General features: G+C 37.9%; 1 protein-coding gene across 2 annotated transcripts in view; it reads right to left on the minus strand.

The window, feature by feature from the left end:
* Positions 1 to 16,922, minus strand: part of ARHGEF28 (Rho guanine nucleotide exchange factor 28) — a 319,529-nt gene that overhangs the window by 187,501 nt on the left and 115,106 nt on the right. For both annotated transcript variants that reach the window (XM_032278477.1, XM_032278468.1), the window contains exons 3-4: positions 7,451 to 7,598; positions 4,220 to 4,513 (exon numbers count right to left, since the gene is read on the minus strand). In XM_032278477.1, the coding sequence (XP_032134368.1) occupies positions 4,220 to 4,513; positions 7,451 to 7,598 (442 nt within the window). The remainder of the gene's footprint in view (positions 1 to 4,219; positions 4,514 to 7,450; positions 7,599 to 16,922) is intronic.

Below are 16,922 nucleotides of genomic sequence, written 5' to 3' on the forward strand. Positions count from 1 at the left end.
GTTTATTATAAAATACAAGAAATACAGTAATGTGTCACAGTAAGGTTTTGATCACTCTTACAAGACAAAGTCATTACAGAAATCAATGGATACTCATTTATTAAAATCTATTTATATTTGGAGAAATAATAAATAAATAAACACAAAGAATCTTTAATAAGTGTGAACAATGAGCATTAAAATAATTTTTGGTAAGTACTGGAAGAAATAATTACTAGGAAAGAAATTGTTTTCCACCTGTGATGCCACTGCCACTAATACATTATAACTCCTAGTGGGACCTATGTCACAGTTTATTTCTCACTTCATTATAATAATTTATCTACCTCAAGACAAGCAATACAAATAAAATATGTATACTAGAAAAGATGTATAAGCACATAAGAGTTTTTAAACTGATTAGATTAAAACGGTATTAAATCAAAAGTACAATGAAAAAGAAATCCAAAACAGTTCAAGATTAGCAGAACCCCACCAAATAATTATGAATAGGCAATGAGCCAAAATACAGCCATGGAGTGTACATGTGCATTGTAAAAACCTAATATAACCCAGCTCATCTAGGGCATCAATGTTAGTCCTTCACCAAATGCTCGTGTTTATTCCCAACCATAAAATGATTAATCTGTGTCCAAGTACTTGGTTTAGTAAATACAATAAAAATTCCATGTTTCCTTTCTATCTAGTATCTAATACAATTTCTAAAGTACAAAATTAAAACTGACACAGAAGGATTTATATTTCAATCTATTCATCTAAATGCCCAATTTGTTTTTTTTAAACTGGAATAATTTCAACAGAAATGTCCTGATAAATACATCTGTTAAAACCTACCAATCTAAAATGAGCCATTATCCATATATGAGCCCTTACATATCTACATAACAGAATTGAAGTGTGAACAGGCAGATACAAAGATTTAAACACACGGTAGGCTGAATCAGATCTCATAAGATGGTCATGAACCTGAGAGTAAAATTTAGCTTCAAACATGAGCATGGACCCTGTAGCTTGCCACTGAGGTTGTAGAGAAGCTGCACTACAAGTCCAGGCTGCAGACAATGTTACCTCAAATACCATAAACTGCCTTTAGAGAAAGTCTAGAAACATTCCTAGAAATTGTCAAGGAATTGTTTACAATGCCAGGATTTTATACTTTGCCTTTAGCTTCATTTGCCCAAACCAATTGTATTTGCTTTCTATCTATGCACATACAAGTGCATATAACACACTCTATATATGAAAATGTATTTACATGCACATACCAACATCCCCTTTTACTGAGAACTTAATATGTTCAGATACTGTTCCAGAGGTCTTACCATACATTATCTAATTTAATCATCACAACCAGGCAAGAAAGCAGCTACTATGCCTTACTTTAGGAATTGAAAAGGTGCAGCACCAGAACTAAAATAACTTGCCCAGGTCTCATAGCCAGGAGGTAATAAGGTCAGGATTTGAACCTGGCTCCACAACACACAGTCTTTCTTAACAACTAGGACACTAGAATAGAAAAGTGTTTTACCATGAAAAAAAAACCGCTCAAGTTTTTGTCTCATGAAAATATATATATCATATATAAATACTGGCAGAGGGGTCAGAAAGGACCTCCAGGTGACATAAATCTATCCATTATAAAGATATGGATAAATCAAAGGCCACAACAGCTAAAAAGCTTGGTAAACAAGAATGTATTTCCAAATAACAAGGGAAATGGCAATAAGATGACTCTTGACAACTTGGAGTTTAGCTCAGTGTTCTCCAAACTTATTTTTTTAGGTACCTCTACCAGCAAAAATAAATTTGACCAGACATGCCCAGAATGGAAAATTGTATGCATGTATTATTGCCATCCACGTATTAAATACTAGAGAGTATTAACATACTTCTAAATATCAGCATGAAAAATAAATATGGCATGTGGGTAACATGAATTCCATTTTGGAGACCTTTAGCTTAAGCTATTTGTGGGCAGTTATGTGGTTCCATGACTTTCAACAATTTGTAATTTCTTAGAGGTGCAAATTAATCCACTGCAGGCACCAAGCTACTGTGCTGAGAGACTTGTCAGCCTGGGGAGGAGCTCCGGGACTGACCTGCATCTGCCCCTGCATGAGGCTGTGATGCTCGTCCTTACTCATGGGCTTCAGTGCACCAAGTGAGAAATCCTGAAACCTTTGTGGCTTTGTCAAATGGATCCATTCAAAAAAAAAAAAAAAAAAAAAAAAAAACAACACACCACCTTCCAAGATTACAGTTAGGAACCTTCTTAAAGATCCAAGAGGCTTAAGAAAATGAAGTTTCTTAGCCAGAAAACATTATATATATATAATATTTAGATATAGACAATATATATCATAGATACATAAATCTATGTATACTATATATTAATATAGATTTATATGTCATCTATCACTTACACATGTATGATAGAAAGGGCATATCTCAAGACGATCAAGTATTACTACTGCAATTCTCCTGTATATAAGGGCTTAGCACATAGCAAGAGTTCAAGAAGTATTTGTTGAGCCAGGCACCTATAATCCCAGCTACTGGGGAGGCCAAGGTGGTGGGAGGATCGCTAGAGGCCAGGTGTTTGAGACTAGCCTGAGAAATGCAGCAAGATCCTGTCTCAAAAAAAAAAAAAAATTTTTTTTTTTTAATTAGCCAGGCGTGTGACACACACCAGTAATCTTAGATACCCGGGAAGCTGAGGAAGGAGAATCACATGAGCTCAAGAGTTTGAGGTTGCAGTGAGCTATGATTGTGCCACCACACTCCAGCCTAGGGAACAGAGAGAGATGACCCTGTCTAAAAAAAAAATTTTTAAAGAATTTGTTGAATGAATCGATGGTATATGCTAAGACTTTCAAGTATCATCATTGCAACTTCCCCTTATATTTCATATCTCTTTGCTGAGTCCTTGGAGATAACAGTGAGCAGAACAAACACAACCCACACCCTCAGGGAGCCCACTCCATACATATCAATCAGCAACCACACAGCAGAGTGCAGCACACAGGATTCAGGGATGGCTCAGTGCTGGACTAAACTTGTGATTTCCCTCACCCAAGGTCTTAAAAACAAGAGACATCATTAAGTGCCTAGGAGAGTTTTAGTGTGACCCTGATTAAATGGAAGAAACAGAGATCCTCTCTGATTGTGACTTATAACCTTAAAATTCTGTTTATAAAACTCACACCCCTTTACCTAGAGTAGTGGATTTAATCTCATCCATGATCAAATTTAAGCCAAACTGAAACTTATAACTAGAATTTATCAGGAAGCAGAAACTCTCAAAAATAGCATCATCTGATCACAAAGCTAAGGTCATAGGAAGAATACAAAAAACAGCAATAATATACGTTGTATTCAATAAATTACAAAACAACATCTGTGTATTTCCAATAAAATTATATAACTTGTAATCACCAATAAAAAGTATCTATTGGCTGGACATGTTGGCTCATGCCTGTAATCCCAGCACTTTGGGAGACTGAGGTAGAAGAGTCACTGAAGTCAGAAATTCAAGATCAGCCTGAGTAACACAGTGAGACCCTATCTCTCAAAAAAAAGATTTTTTTTTTTCATTTTTAAAAAGCATCTATTGATCAGTTTAGCCTCATGTCTTGTATGGGCCTATATATAACATCTATAGCCCTGTTCACACACAGATTCCAAATACTTGGTATTCAGAGTCCATTTGGTCTTTTGTACTTAAAAAACTAGTACAAATGTAACACAAACGCTCTCAGTGACACTGACATTTTCAAAGATGTCAACGCATTGGTTATTTTTCCCATGTGATCACATGTCGTCTAAGTGTTTCACAGAGTTGGTGACATTATCTTTCTTGTCTAATGACCCTACCTATTTGGAAACAGGGCAGCAATGTCCCCTTCTCACAGCAAGAAAACTTGTCAAGAGAAGTGGACCCATAGCCCAGAGCAGCTGGCTCAAGAGCATACCATAAAGAAATAGTCTTTCCCCGCTTGAGACAAGTCTCTTCATTTACCCCAAACCTCCTGGCACACAGTCACATAAACCAGTCCAGAGATGACTGGCTCAGGACCTCAGGGAACCCCTCCATATCAGAGCAAAGTTCAGGTACAAAGTGGGCAGGAAAACCTGCCCAGGGGAACAGACAGTATAGTGTAAGGAACATTCTGAACTTGACACACAGAGGAGATATCTGAGTTTTCTGGTGATGACCCACCTTCAAGTGAAGAACTTCCCAACAGAGTCCACTCTAGAGGCAATTCCAGATGGGTCAGAGCCAGCACGAGCTCCTCATCCAAGGCAGGCAGCGCTTCCGCCTTCAAGGCAAATGGGGTCAGCAGGGTCTGGTGGCTGCTGGCTGTGAGGCGATCGGTCTGCATCACCAGCAGACGAGCCAGCCTGCAAGCCATGTTGTCCACGTAGGTCACTGAGCCGGAGCCCATGGTCACCGGAGAGTAGCCTTCTGAGCAGAGGCACACAGACACCGACACAGTCTCCTGAAGCCCATGGCCTAGACAATAAGACAGTGAACAGTTCACCCCAAGTCTGTAGGAGACGCTCTCACAGGGGTCCGATGTGCTAGGTCCACCACAGAGCTTAAGCAGATAACACACTCCAGGAGAACAAGGCAGAAAGGAAAGCCAGCCGGCTACCCTTATACACTGCCAGGCCTGTGGGCCAAACTAACACCGACTGCATCTTCTTTCAGTAACTCCTGATTTTAAAATGCACCTTTACGAGCTCTGAGCATTTGAGCATCTATTCTCCTGTCTTTACCAAACACTGCTATTCAGCATTCCTTTAACCTTTTGTTCCACCCCAACCTCTGAATTTGTGTTTGTCAGATGACAAGTCCTTTGCTCTCTTCCACTCTGCTGTTTCGTCTTGAGTCATATATTTTTACATATTTATTTAAGTGAAAGGTTTGTAAGATAGCATCACACAATTACACGTTTGCCCTAATTCCACAGTGCTCCTTTGAATGTGAGTTGAGGTGCGTGAAGACTACTGAAGAGAAAACAAAAGTGAAAATACATATCCATATCTATGTGTGTGTGGTGTTGGTCTTCACTGCCCCGTCTTCTGATAATAGTGTCTCTGTCTTGTAGGTGTTCTCAATATTTCTCCTGAGAGTGGTCACCAAATCCTGCTGTTTTGCCCTCCCTTCACTCTTTCTCTTCTTTGCCCCACTCTTATTTTGCCAGGGCTGGGAAGCTCTTACATGCTGCCCTTGGCAGGATTTTCAGGAGTTGGTGGCACCAAATCACTGTGATTACGGTAATCATGACTGGACTGAGAAAAGTTATTCAGCTACCGCTGGTCCATAGCGCCCTGTTGCCCCCAATCAAACGGCTAATGGGTACTAGTCATTCCTCCTGTGCCTTATTCTCTAAAGACTTTTCCCAGAGGCTGTGCAGCTAGGGGTCCAAAAAACAAGAGCATCCCAAGTTTACTAAAAGAGAACCACTGTCACTTTGTCATTGACTCTTTGTAAGTGGTCTCATGGTACAGGCACAGAATGCACCTACCTCCCACCAGACTAAACATAACCAGTAAATATTAAATAAATCTGTGTTACAGATTTTTGAAAGGTTGCCCTGGTAATGCTGTCACCAGGGAAATTTAAGGTTCAGAAATAGAAACTGTCACCTGCCTCTAGAAATTCTGTGTTAAAATGAAGGTAAGAAACCTCACTTTTAAGTAGACCACAATATAAACAAAAGAGTATATTCTCTTCCTGCTAAGGAAGGAGGAGAGTCACCACCACATGCAAGTAAAGAAAAAGATAAAACGTTCTAAAAATAGGAGGGGCACTTTAGTTATTTTTTATCCTTTCTCCATAAGGGCTTGAGGAAGGAGAAAACCAAGAAAAGAGGGGGAAAGTAAAGGCAGGGAAAACATTTGCTAGAGCAAAAGGGCAGAGGGAAAGCAACCAACAGCCAAAGTAACTATGTACCATTAATTAGGTTTGTTTTTGTTTTTGTTTTGAGATGGAGTTTTGTTCTGTCTCCCAGCCTGGAGTGCCCTGACACGATCTTGGCTCACTGAAACTTCTGCCTCCCAGGTCCAAGGAATTCTCCTGCCTCAGCCTCCCAAGTAGCTGGGACTACAGGTGCTGGGTACCATACTTGGCTAATTTTTATATTTTTAATAGAGGCAGGGTTTCCCCATGTTGGCCAGGCTGGTCTTGAACTCCTGACCTCAGGTGATCTGTCCGCCTCGGCCTCCCATTGTGCTGGGATTACAAGCATGAGCTGCCATGCCTGTAATTCAGTTTGATTGTTTTAATTCAGTTTGATTGGTTTTTTTTCTTCTAACGATGAAGTTTTACTGGGCTAAAGAGAGAAGTGCTTAAACTTGCCAATGGTCTCAGAAATTGGACAACAGATTAATTAAGTGACCAAGATGAGGCAGAGCTGAGAGGTATCTGTACTTCTCTACAATTCTGTGTCTGTGTTGTTTGCATGTTCACTGGCTACCTTCGTCCCACATGTGGCAGATATATTATAGAAGCACTTAGGAACACATTCCTTTAAAAATGATATCAATCTGAACTCTAAAAAAAATTAAAGATGATACAAATTAAAAGGGCCTGAAAGACCCACAGTTAAGAAAAACCAACCAATCAATAAAAAGAATTTTAAAACAGCCCCCCTGTTCTGTAGGTAATAACATTCTAATTCCACCATTAGGTTAAAGCCTGATGACTCTTAAATGCATAACCCACATACCAATAAAAATATAAAACAAGTATATTGAGAAAGGCTATTAGCTTATCCCAATATATAAACAGGATATATTAATTTTGTCATCTATCAAGAAGACAACTGGGGAAATTACAGTGTTCAAAACGTAAGCATTTTGATGATGGAGAGAGAAAGTTCTGGAGCCAGAGATCCCCCAAGGAGGATTCTGGATGGACAGGGCATCAAGGAAAAATCTCAGTGACCAAAGGGAGCAAGCAGAGGTGAGGCAGACCCATGGCTGTCAGGCTGCCCACAGAAGAATGAGGAAGAGAGAATGAAGATAAACTTTGTCAATGTCAGTTCTGCCAGAGCCAACCCTAGCAATGGGTCTAAGGTTACAGGAAGTGATTAGGAGGTAATAGTCAATAGAGAGTGTTTCCTCTATTTGACTGCATCCAAAGCACACCCAACCATAAAAGTTGGGTGCAGTCAATAGGATTGGTCTGCCTGGTCTAAGTCAAGACTCCTAATGAAGCAGCAGACAGCTGGAGGAATCTCAGACATGAGTGTTCTTCCTAACATACGTACACACAGACACACACACACACACACACACACACACACACACACACACACACACACTGTCCTGACCTTGCAGAACTGTTTTCTTTTTCTTCCTGGTTCTCTTCCTGGCCTACATCCCTGGAGGGAAGATATCTGCAGACCGATTTCCCAGCTGCACAACAAAGAAGACACCTCACCTGGGATGCTGGACTGGAGAACGTTATCCTCGATGCGCTCTGCAATCACAACATGTCTCTGATGAGATCCGTCATAAGTAAAGTAAAACTCAGCATCTTCAGGAAGATACACATTTTTGTCAAACTTCGCATAGACTGTCATCTGCCCCTGAAAAATGAATAAGTCAGGGCATTGTCACACTTCCTTGTCCTGGCTCTAAGAAAGCACAATAAAAAGAGCCCGGGTCCATAACAGTGTCATTTTGTTATATTCACTTCATGTGGTTGAGTTCAAACAGCATGAGTTCTTCCTTCTAACAACAACTCATCTAACATTACGGAAGATGCTTCCTGATATATTTAGGCATGGGTAGCAGAGCTGGTTTGTTTGGTGGTTTTTTTTTGTTTTTTGTTTTTGTTTTTTTTTGAGACAGAGTGTCACTCTTGCTGTCCAGGCTAGAGTGCAATGGCACAATCTTGGCTTACTACAATCTCCGTCTCCAGGGTTCAAGCAATCTTCCTGCCTCAGCCTCCTAAGTAGCTGGGATTACAGGCATGGGCCACCACGCCCAGCTAATTTTGTATTTTAGTAGACAGGGGGTTTCTCCATATTAGCCAGGCTGGTCTTGAACTCCCAATCCCAGGTAATTGCCCACTTTGGCCTCTCAAAGTGCTGAGATTACAGGCATGAGCCACTGCACCTGGTATGTTCTGTTTTTAAAGTTAAAGAAATTCAGGGCACAGGAAAGAGTTTTTTATTTCTTTAAAATGTACTAGATGTGGTAATATAATACTTCATTTCCTTTTGCTTTTCAGAAATTATTTTTAGAGACAGGGTCTCACTATGTTGCCTAGGCTGGTTTCAAACGCCTGTGCTCAAGCAATCCTCCCACTTCAGCCTTCCTGGTAGCTGGGACTACAAGCACACGCCACCACAGCCAGCAGTCTTTTACTCTGAATTTCTACCAGCTGAACACCATGGTTTATGTTAATTTTTATCCTGTACCTAAAATGCCGTTATTAGTACAAAAGGTCAAGATAATTATTCTTAGCTCTGGCCTTACCCAGTACCAGACTGTAGTCAGTTGTAAGAATCTTAAATATTTACAAACATTGCCAAATAAATAGGGCTACTCCCTCTCCCTTGCTATGCCATTTCCATTTGCTATTTGTCTTCTCTGAGGGATTTCCCAGTGCCCTTTCTCATCTGGCCTAGCCTCACACTTTCTCTTAAGAGCTTCTGGTTGGTACAAAGCCTGAAAAGTGCCTTGGTCCCAAGGAGAAGAGCTGCCACCTCAGGTCACCGAGGCATCCTCTGAGGACTAATGTCAAAGGAAGTGGGGCAGCAGGCTGGGGCTCTCGGGGTATATCGTCATTCTAAGGCTTTATGGAGGGGCTACAGCAGCCAGGTTGCACCCAGGGGAATAGCAGCTATGTTAGGGATTGCCAGGGCGTCTCCAGACCTCAGAGGCTTTGAGGGATTTGTACTATTCCCTACCCAAAACACAAAAAGGCAATACAAAGTGGGGCCTCCAGAGAGAAAGCGCATTCTGCCCAGCCTGTGGGAGTGGCGGGGAAATGGAAACCTGGAGGTGGAAAGGGTCGCCCACTTTGGAGGGCCTCCAGAGCTCAGCCCTGCATGGAGAAGCATCTGGGCTTTTGTGTGCTTGCCCAACAAAACAAACCTGCTCGCCAAGATATCCTTACCCTGTGATAGAGGAGAAAATGAACAGAGAAAAGCCTACAGAGACGCCTTAGACATTTCATAGGATACTAAGATTTAAGCCAATCAGGATCAAAAACAAAATCAGTGCAGGATTTTCCAGTCGCCACATTAAATTCGTCAATTTAATCGAAATTTTTTACAATAAACAAAAGTGGTTTGCAACCTATCTCTCTCTCTCTCTCTCTCTCTCTCTCTCTCTCTCTCTCTCTCACACACACACACACACACACACACACACACACACACACACACAGAGTTATCTGAAATTATGAACTGGTATAAATACAAGGCATGGAGTTCTGAAAAAAAAAATCACTGGTTTGCAGTTGTGAATTGCCCTTTTACTGCATACAAGCATGCGTGTGTGTGAGCACACAGAAACGTAATCAATAGAAAAGCAACATGCCAAAAAAAAAAAAAAGTACCATACAATAGCTTCCAAAAAAGTTCAGGAAAGAGATCTGAAAAGCAAAAAACAATAACAAATGTCTAACATGACTGAGAGAGGAAACTTAGACGAAATTCCACTTCCTAAAAGAGGAAGAACAGCTTGCTTTAGTCATGTTCCTGGTTGGTAAAGAGGCTGTTAACTATCCACAGGCAGAATCTGACCTGACTTGTTCATGACTTTTTTTAAATAAAAAACAAATTACATAAACAGACCAAAAATTTTCACAGATCACAAGGATATCTAATCTGCATCTATTCAAAACAACGATCATATTACTATTTTATTTGGTTGGGGGAACAAGGACTACGATTTGTGAAAGTGTTTAATTGCAACCCTTTCCAATGCAATATAGCCCGCAACATTACAGTCTTGTAGTTCATCACGCCTGCCTTTCAAGAACCATGCCATGCTTTACATTAGTAAAAGGATAACCAACAGCCATGTGAGAAATAAGACATGCCATTAAAGACAGATGTCCAGAAGTCCTAACACTCAGAAGAGATTCAGCAATAAAAAGAGTCTCTTATATGGTAGTCAGAAAAACATCAGAAAGACTCAGTTAAAGATGCTATGGGAGAAGAAGGAGGTAATACAGAAACCAACAGAGAGACCCAATTAGACAGAAATGGATGGGCAGGAGAGGAAGACAAGGAAAGAAAATATGAAGATGAAATAACATGAACATTTTCATTCAGAAAAGGTAGATAAAGCTCAAAGGAGACAGATTTAGATAAAGCTGCTTAGGAGATTAACAGGAAGAAAGGCCTTCTGAAAGAATATGCAAGTACACCTAAAATAGCCAACCACAGGTGGCAGTTTTTTGGGTAAGAGTGAGATTTTTTCTAACCACTGAGGCCACTGAAAATCTGCTGCTCTTCTTAAAAGGCCACTAATTTCATATACGGCAAAGATAAAATTCCAGTATATAGAATTCCAGAGTACCTCTTTCAGTTCCCCATCTGGATTCAATTGCATTCTTCATTTTAGGCAATTGAAAACTAGAAACTTTCCTAAATAAATGTGTTGTCATAAATATCAGAATCACTCTGCTTCTATATAGAAGCAATAGAGATGTGTTATCACCTTTCTATCAACTCACTATATCCAAAATTTAAAACACTCAAGTATGCCACTGAAATTTTTGGAAACAATAAGAAGGATGTTAGGCAAAATTATCTCCCCAAATTAATCAACAAGTGTACTACAGTCAAAATCCATTTTTCAAATGAAACTCAACAAGCTTATTCTAAAGTTCATCTGGAGGAGTAAATACACTAAAATCGAAATGATACTTTTGAGAGAGAATGTTTGGGCTGTCAAAACTTGCTCTACCACAAAGCAAAACCTACAATAAAATCAGGGTCATTTAAACAGAGTAATAGTAGCTTAGAGACAGACAAGTGCAAAGTCCGAGGCAGATACATGTACCCATGGAAATTATGTGATATTAGGAGGCATTTCAAATCAGCAGGGAAGGAATGGGCAGTTCAATAAATGGTTTTAGAACAATAGCTATCCATTAGGAAAAACATGCTTTCTACTAAATGATTGAATTTCTAATTAATTCAATATCTAACATAAAAATCCATAAAAGCATAAAATTAGAAGACTGTTTAAAAGTTTCCCTTATTGACCATATAATAGCAATTAAAGGTATTTAGATTTCATCCATATTGACATGAGCCCAAAGTATCAACCCTTTTCATTTTTCCTATTCTCTTCCAGTCTTTATTCATATGCACGAGTAATTATTACAAGCTATACTCATGGCATAATATATCAATACATACTGGTGTGCTTTCTTCTCTCCCATCAAAAATATTTTTCCATGTTGTTACAATGTTTGGCACCCTTTTCAAATTGCATTCCACCAAGCATTTGATGTTCCATAATTCCATGATTACTTAAATATTCATCTATGGTTCATTAAGTGTACTTCTGATTTTTAACATTTTAAACAACTCTTGATAAACATTTTTAAGTACATTTTTTATCTTTTAAGTTACTATTTTAGAATAAAATTCCAGAAGTACTTCCAAAAATATGAACAAATTGTCACAAATTGCTAAACTTCTTTCCAAAAATTTTGTATCAACTTTTATCACCACACGTGCTGGTTAAGAGTGTCATTTTCACCCCAACCTTGCCAAAACTATAATCTTTGGAATCATTTCCTATGTTAACAGATCATAAACAGCTCCTCACTGATTTCATTCATTTTTTTTTTCCATTGCCGCTGAAATTTATTGCCCACTATTATAAAAGTCTATGTCAAATAACGCAAACATTGTTAATGGCCAAACCAAATTTCAATTTGAATAAATTAGTCTTCCCTCTTCTGTTTCATGTATGAATTCACCTATAAGCTTTGCCTTTGGCAGGTCAAAATTTCTAGCTTCCCAAGTGAACCAGTTGGAATCAGTGTCAGAATCATTCCCTTTCCCCACCAAATAGTGGTGTATCACCTCTTACCCAATCATGCCCAAATAAAAAATACTCATCAGTACTCGCATAAAACCTTAGAAGGCCAAGTCACATGAAAAACAGGAATCACAAATGTAGAGTAGAAAAGCTGAACTGACTATAATCATCCTAAATATAGTTTAATATAAATACACACAAAGAATCAGGTAAATTAAACTAACATATTTTACCATGAAGCACCCTCTAGAGAAATTCTACTTGTAAATCTCAATAATTTTCAAAGACCAAGGCTTCTGCTGAAATGCTGTGACATCTGTGGATTTCTTCCCAGAGAACCAAAAAGGTAGCAAATGTTTTTGCCACTTTAAACTATCTCATCCAACTTTCCTATTCCTTTCCAAATGGTGTTTAAAGTGGAAGTGGTTGTTGACACTAGTTTGCATGCTCTAAAGATTTTTTTCATTAATCTATGTCTCTAATACTCTGAGTAATTGAGTGGCTATATTAGTCTAATTGCTGGGTATTCTTGCACTAATGTTTCTCTCCCTTCCTCCTTTCCTTCCCTCCCACTATAAACAATGCATCTGTATATAATTACACTTGGTTAAGAACAATGCTATTTGCTGAACAACACCTTAACTCTCTGGTTTCTTAAATATACAGCATGAGTGGGCAATGAACAAATAGTGTATTTATTTTCAAATTATGACAATGAGAAAAAAGGATACACCTTTTTATAGTGGTGTTTCTTAACCAAGGGAAGAATCTGAATATTGAGAACCTCTGAAAATTATTAGCGAAACTGGTTTTTGGTTTGTGTATATATGTCCATTTTCTGAGGAAAGGTTTATGGCTTTCATCATAGTCTCAAAGGCCTCTAAATATTCAAAAGTTTCTGAACTCTAGCTTCTATAGTAACATGCAAAAATGGCAAGCTAATAAATGCTTTTCAATGGTAATGGTCACCTTTTTGACGGAAGACATAAACTGTCTTCTAATGGATTCTAGTATTATACACAGCCTTTATATGGGATGATTTAGGGAAAAAAGCATAATAAAGGTAAATATAAGTTGACTATTAAATATTATAATCAATGTTTACTAATACATGAAAACCATTATGTTCCATATAGTGCTAAGTGAACTATAACATTTGTTTTCAATATTTGAAACTTGTCTTCTTTACGATAAAAAAATTCTACATAGAACCTTTCCTGTCAAACACAGTGCACTGAACTTTGTAAGATCCTTGAAAAGTTAAAAGAAAAAAAAGGATACGTTGTTATTACCATCTTATAGGTAAGTAAATACAAGTACAGGTACTACTGCTAACTAGCTCAGGATCCCAGAGCCAGATGTGTAATATTCTTAATTTCTACCCCAACCTCCAAGTTAGGTTATCCTCCTTATAGTTTCTCAAGTACAATAGCATATGTGGTACCAAAGGAAATGCTGTGGGTACAACCTATTTTATTTCAAATTACTGGTGTTTAGCTGAAGCAGTTCTTTAAAAGAAAGTGCGGAAAGGCAAATATTATTTCTTATATGTGTGCACATACATACACATATAAAATATTGATATATCTATATTCTTGAACATATTTTCAATGTGTACAACATATTACAATTTATACAGTGCTTAATTGTGCGTTTTCTTGTATTGTTCCCACAATAATACCTGGGAGGTATTATTATGAACCTTGTTTATAAAAGAGAACATGAAAATATTAGGTCTAGTGAGCAGCACAGCCAGAAATCAAACTACATATTTCTGTGCCAGGCTCAGTACATTTTCTCCCCACTGTATTAGTGAACGAACAGCAGCAAATGCCCAAATATTGAGTGACTTATCTACAGCTTTCCATTTAACGCCATCCTTGCTTTATGTATTTAATATAGGAGTTCTCATCCTGAAATCTATAGATACATATGGTGAGGGGGAAATGTTCCTTAATCCTCTGGAAAATATATGCAACAGTTTCAGGCATTTATTTGGGGAATCTGTCTATCAGTCACAGATTCTGAGAAGGGTACACAAAGAACACGCGAATCAAAAACCTTAAGAACCACTGATTTAAAACATGTTTAAAAGCGACTGACTTTTATATAGGTTAAAATATCAACATTATTCAAATTTATTGTCCCAGTTACGTAAATACAAATTGGTTAAATTCAGGGGGAAATATCAGAATGCCATTTTTTTAAAGGAAGATTAGCTAAAATAACTTAAAAGAATTATAAGACATTTTTTCAGAAATAGCCTTTTGAGTAGGCGTCCATCTCCAGATAGGATAAAATAGACCACAGCAGGCCCACAGACCTGCTGAAAACAACTAGGAATAACAAAGGCTGGCAAATAAAAAGTCATGGGAACAATGAGGAGAAAAATGTAACAAAATTCCAGAGAGGAGAGCCACTCAGAGAAGTAATGGAAGCCAAAAGACAATTGAGTAATATCTGTAAAGGGATGAAAGAAAATTCCACATCTAACAGAAATATCATTAAAAATGAAACTGAAATTAAAATGTTTAAGACAAATACTGAGAGAATTCAGTCCCAACAGACCAGCACTGAAAGAAATACTGAAGGAAATTATTCGAGAAGAAATAAAATGATCTCAAACAGAAACATGGAAAGGCAGGAAAAAATTGGGAATAGTGAGTAGGTAATGATGTGAATAGGTATAATTAATATCAAATATATAAGAAAATGTTTTACAAAATATTATAATGTCATGGAGTTAAAAATATTTGTAGAACTACAATGTATGACAACAATAATGTAAAAGGTAGATGAAGTTAAAGTATCTAGCCATATTAGGAAATTGCCAAAAGTACTTTTATTATATTTATAATATATTAAATATACATATTTTGACTTGAGAGTAGCCACCAAAAAAATGTATAATAAGTTATAGAAAGGAAAATTAAGTAAAAATAGTTGATTAATCAAAAAGAAAATAAGACAGGAGAAGCAAAAAATATAAAATTAAAACGTGTACAAATAGTTATATGTAGATATAAATCCAACTGTATCAGCAATTATATTAAATATACATAGACTACTCAAAATAGTACACCAAATCTGCTAGTATGGATTTTTTAAATCCAAAAACAATAACAATACCTAGACACTGCCAACAAGAGGCATACTTTAAAAATAACACAGAAAGCTTAAAAGTAAAAAGACATACCACATAAAACTAACCAAGAGAAAGCTAGCACAGACAAAATAGATTTTAAAGCAATACATATTACTAGGGAAAGAGAAATGTTTCATCATAGTTTAATGAAGTCAGTTGAATAAGATAATATCATCATATTAAATTGTATGACCCTAATAACACATCTTCAAAAGATACAAAGCAAAAGTTAATAAATCCAATAGAATAGACACATTCACCATCACAGTGGGAGACTTTAGCATGCCTCTTTCAATAGCTAATAGAACTAGTAAGCAAAAAATTGACTAGGTTATCAAAGATCCAAATTACACAACTAAAATCACTTATCCAAAGAAATGATTACCATAAATTAAATACACATATTAATATTTGTAAAAGATACTAATTATTCTAACCTCTGCATAAAACACAATTCAAAAAATATAAACACATAGGCTGGGCGTGGTAGCTCATGCCTGTAATCCCAGGGAGGTCGAGGCTGGTAGATCACTTGAAGTCAGGAGTTGGAGACCAGCCTGGCCAACATGGTGAAACGCCATCTCTACTAAAAATACAAAAAGTTAGCTTGGCATGGTGGCACACACCTATAATCCCAGCTATTCAGGAGACTGAGAAAGGAGAATCACTTGAACCAGGAGGCAGAGGTTGCAGTCAGCCGAGATCATGCCATTGCACTCTAGCCTGGGTAGCAGAGTAAGACTTTTAAAAGAAAAGTCTTTTAAGAACTCAAAAAAAAGATTCAAAAAAGAAATATATGTGTGTGTGTGTGTGTGTGTGTGTGTGTGTGTGTGTGTGTGTGTGTCTGTGTATACACACACACACACAGATTTAAAATCTAGATGACTTAATCCTTGATGGAATGATTCACCACTATCGAAATTGCCCTTGTTTCTGTAACACAGCACAACTGAGTAAAAGACATTTCATAACAGAGGTCAGCAAATGACTCCAGATTCCTCAAGACCAGAGGCAGGCTTTATAAAGCCCCTTAGCTTGCTTCCTTTTCAAATCCCTAACTTACAGATTCCATGGAAACAGAGAACTCCTGCTAAGTAAAAACAAATAATCTGGCACTTTAAACAGCAGATCATAGTGGGAAATATACTGGTTTGGATATAAGAAAAAGTATAATCACTCTTGCATTATTCTGATAATCCTTGAGGAATAAAGGCCCTATACTGATCCCAAAATCACCAACTATATAAACCAAGAAGGAAGCAAAATGCAGTTTAGCAGTTAGACACAAGTTGGGATTTTAATCAATAATCCACTAGCATCACTGGAAGAGCAACTGCCCTACCCCACATTGATAAAAATTTAGTAACTCCATTAAGAGTCAGTATGGTCCAGCTCTGTTCTATACCTGACAGACACACCTGGGCCATGGAATACTTCAGTATAAATATAGACAAAGCTGACAACACGTTCAGAGGAAAAGGACAAGGATGCCAAAGGGATGCAAAAACCATGCTGTCATGTAAGGAACAATGGAAGGAACTGGGACTGTTTTGCTAAAGAAGGGACGACTCATGAGTAAACAGTCACCACTGCAAATATCTGAGGGGCTGTCATGCAGACAAGGGATTAGACATGTTCCGCAGGCCCCAAGGGAAGAGCACAAAACAATACAGGGAAGGACAGGCGACAAGAGTTCAGCTCCACAGGGAGAGCCCTCTAAGGATCAGACATGCCCAAAGACGACAAGGAC

Source organism: Sapajus apella, unplaced genomic scaffold (genome assembly GCF_009761245.1).
Source record: "Sapajus apella isolate SASKATOON/1434 unplaced genomic scaffold, GSC_monkey_1.0 scaffold1, whole genome shotgun sequence".
In the NCBI taxonomy this organism is placed as follows: Eukaryota; Metazoa; Chordata; class Mammalia; order Primates; family Cebidae; genus Sapajus; species Sapajus apella.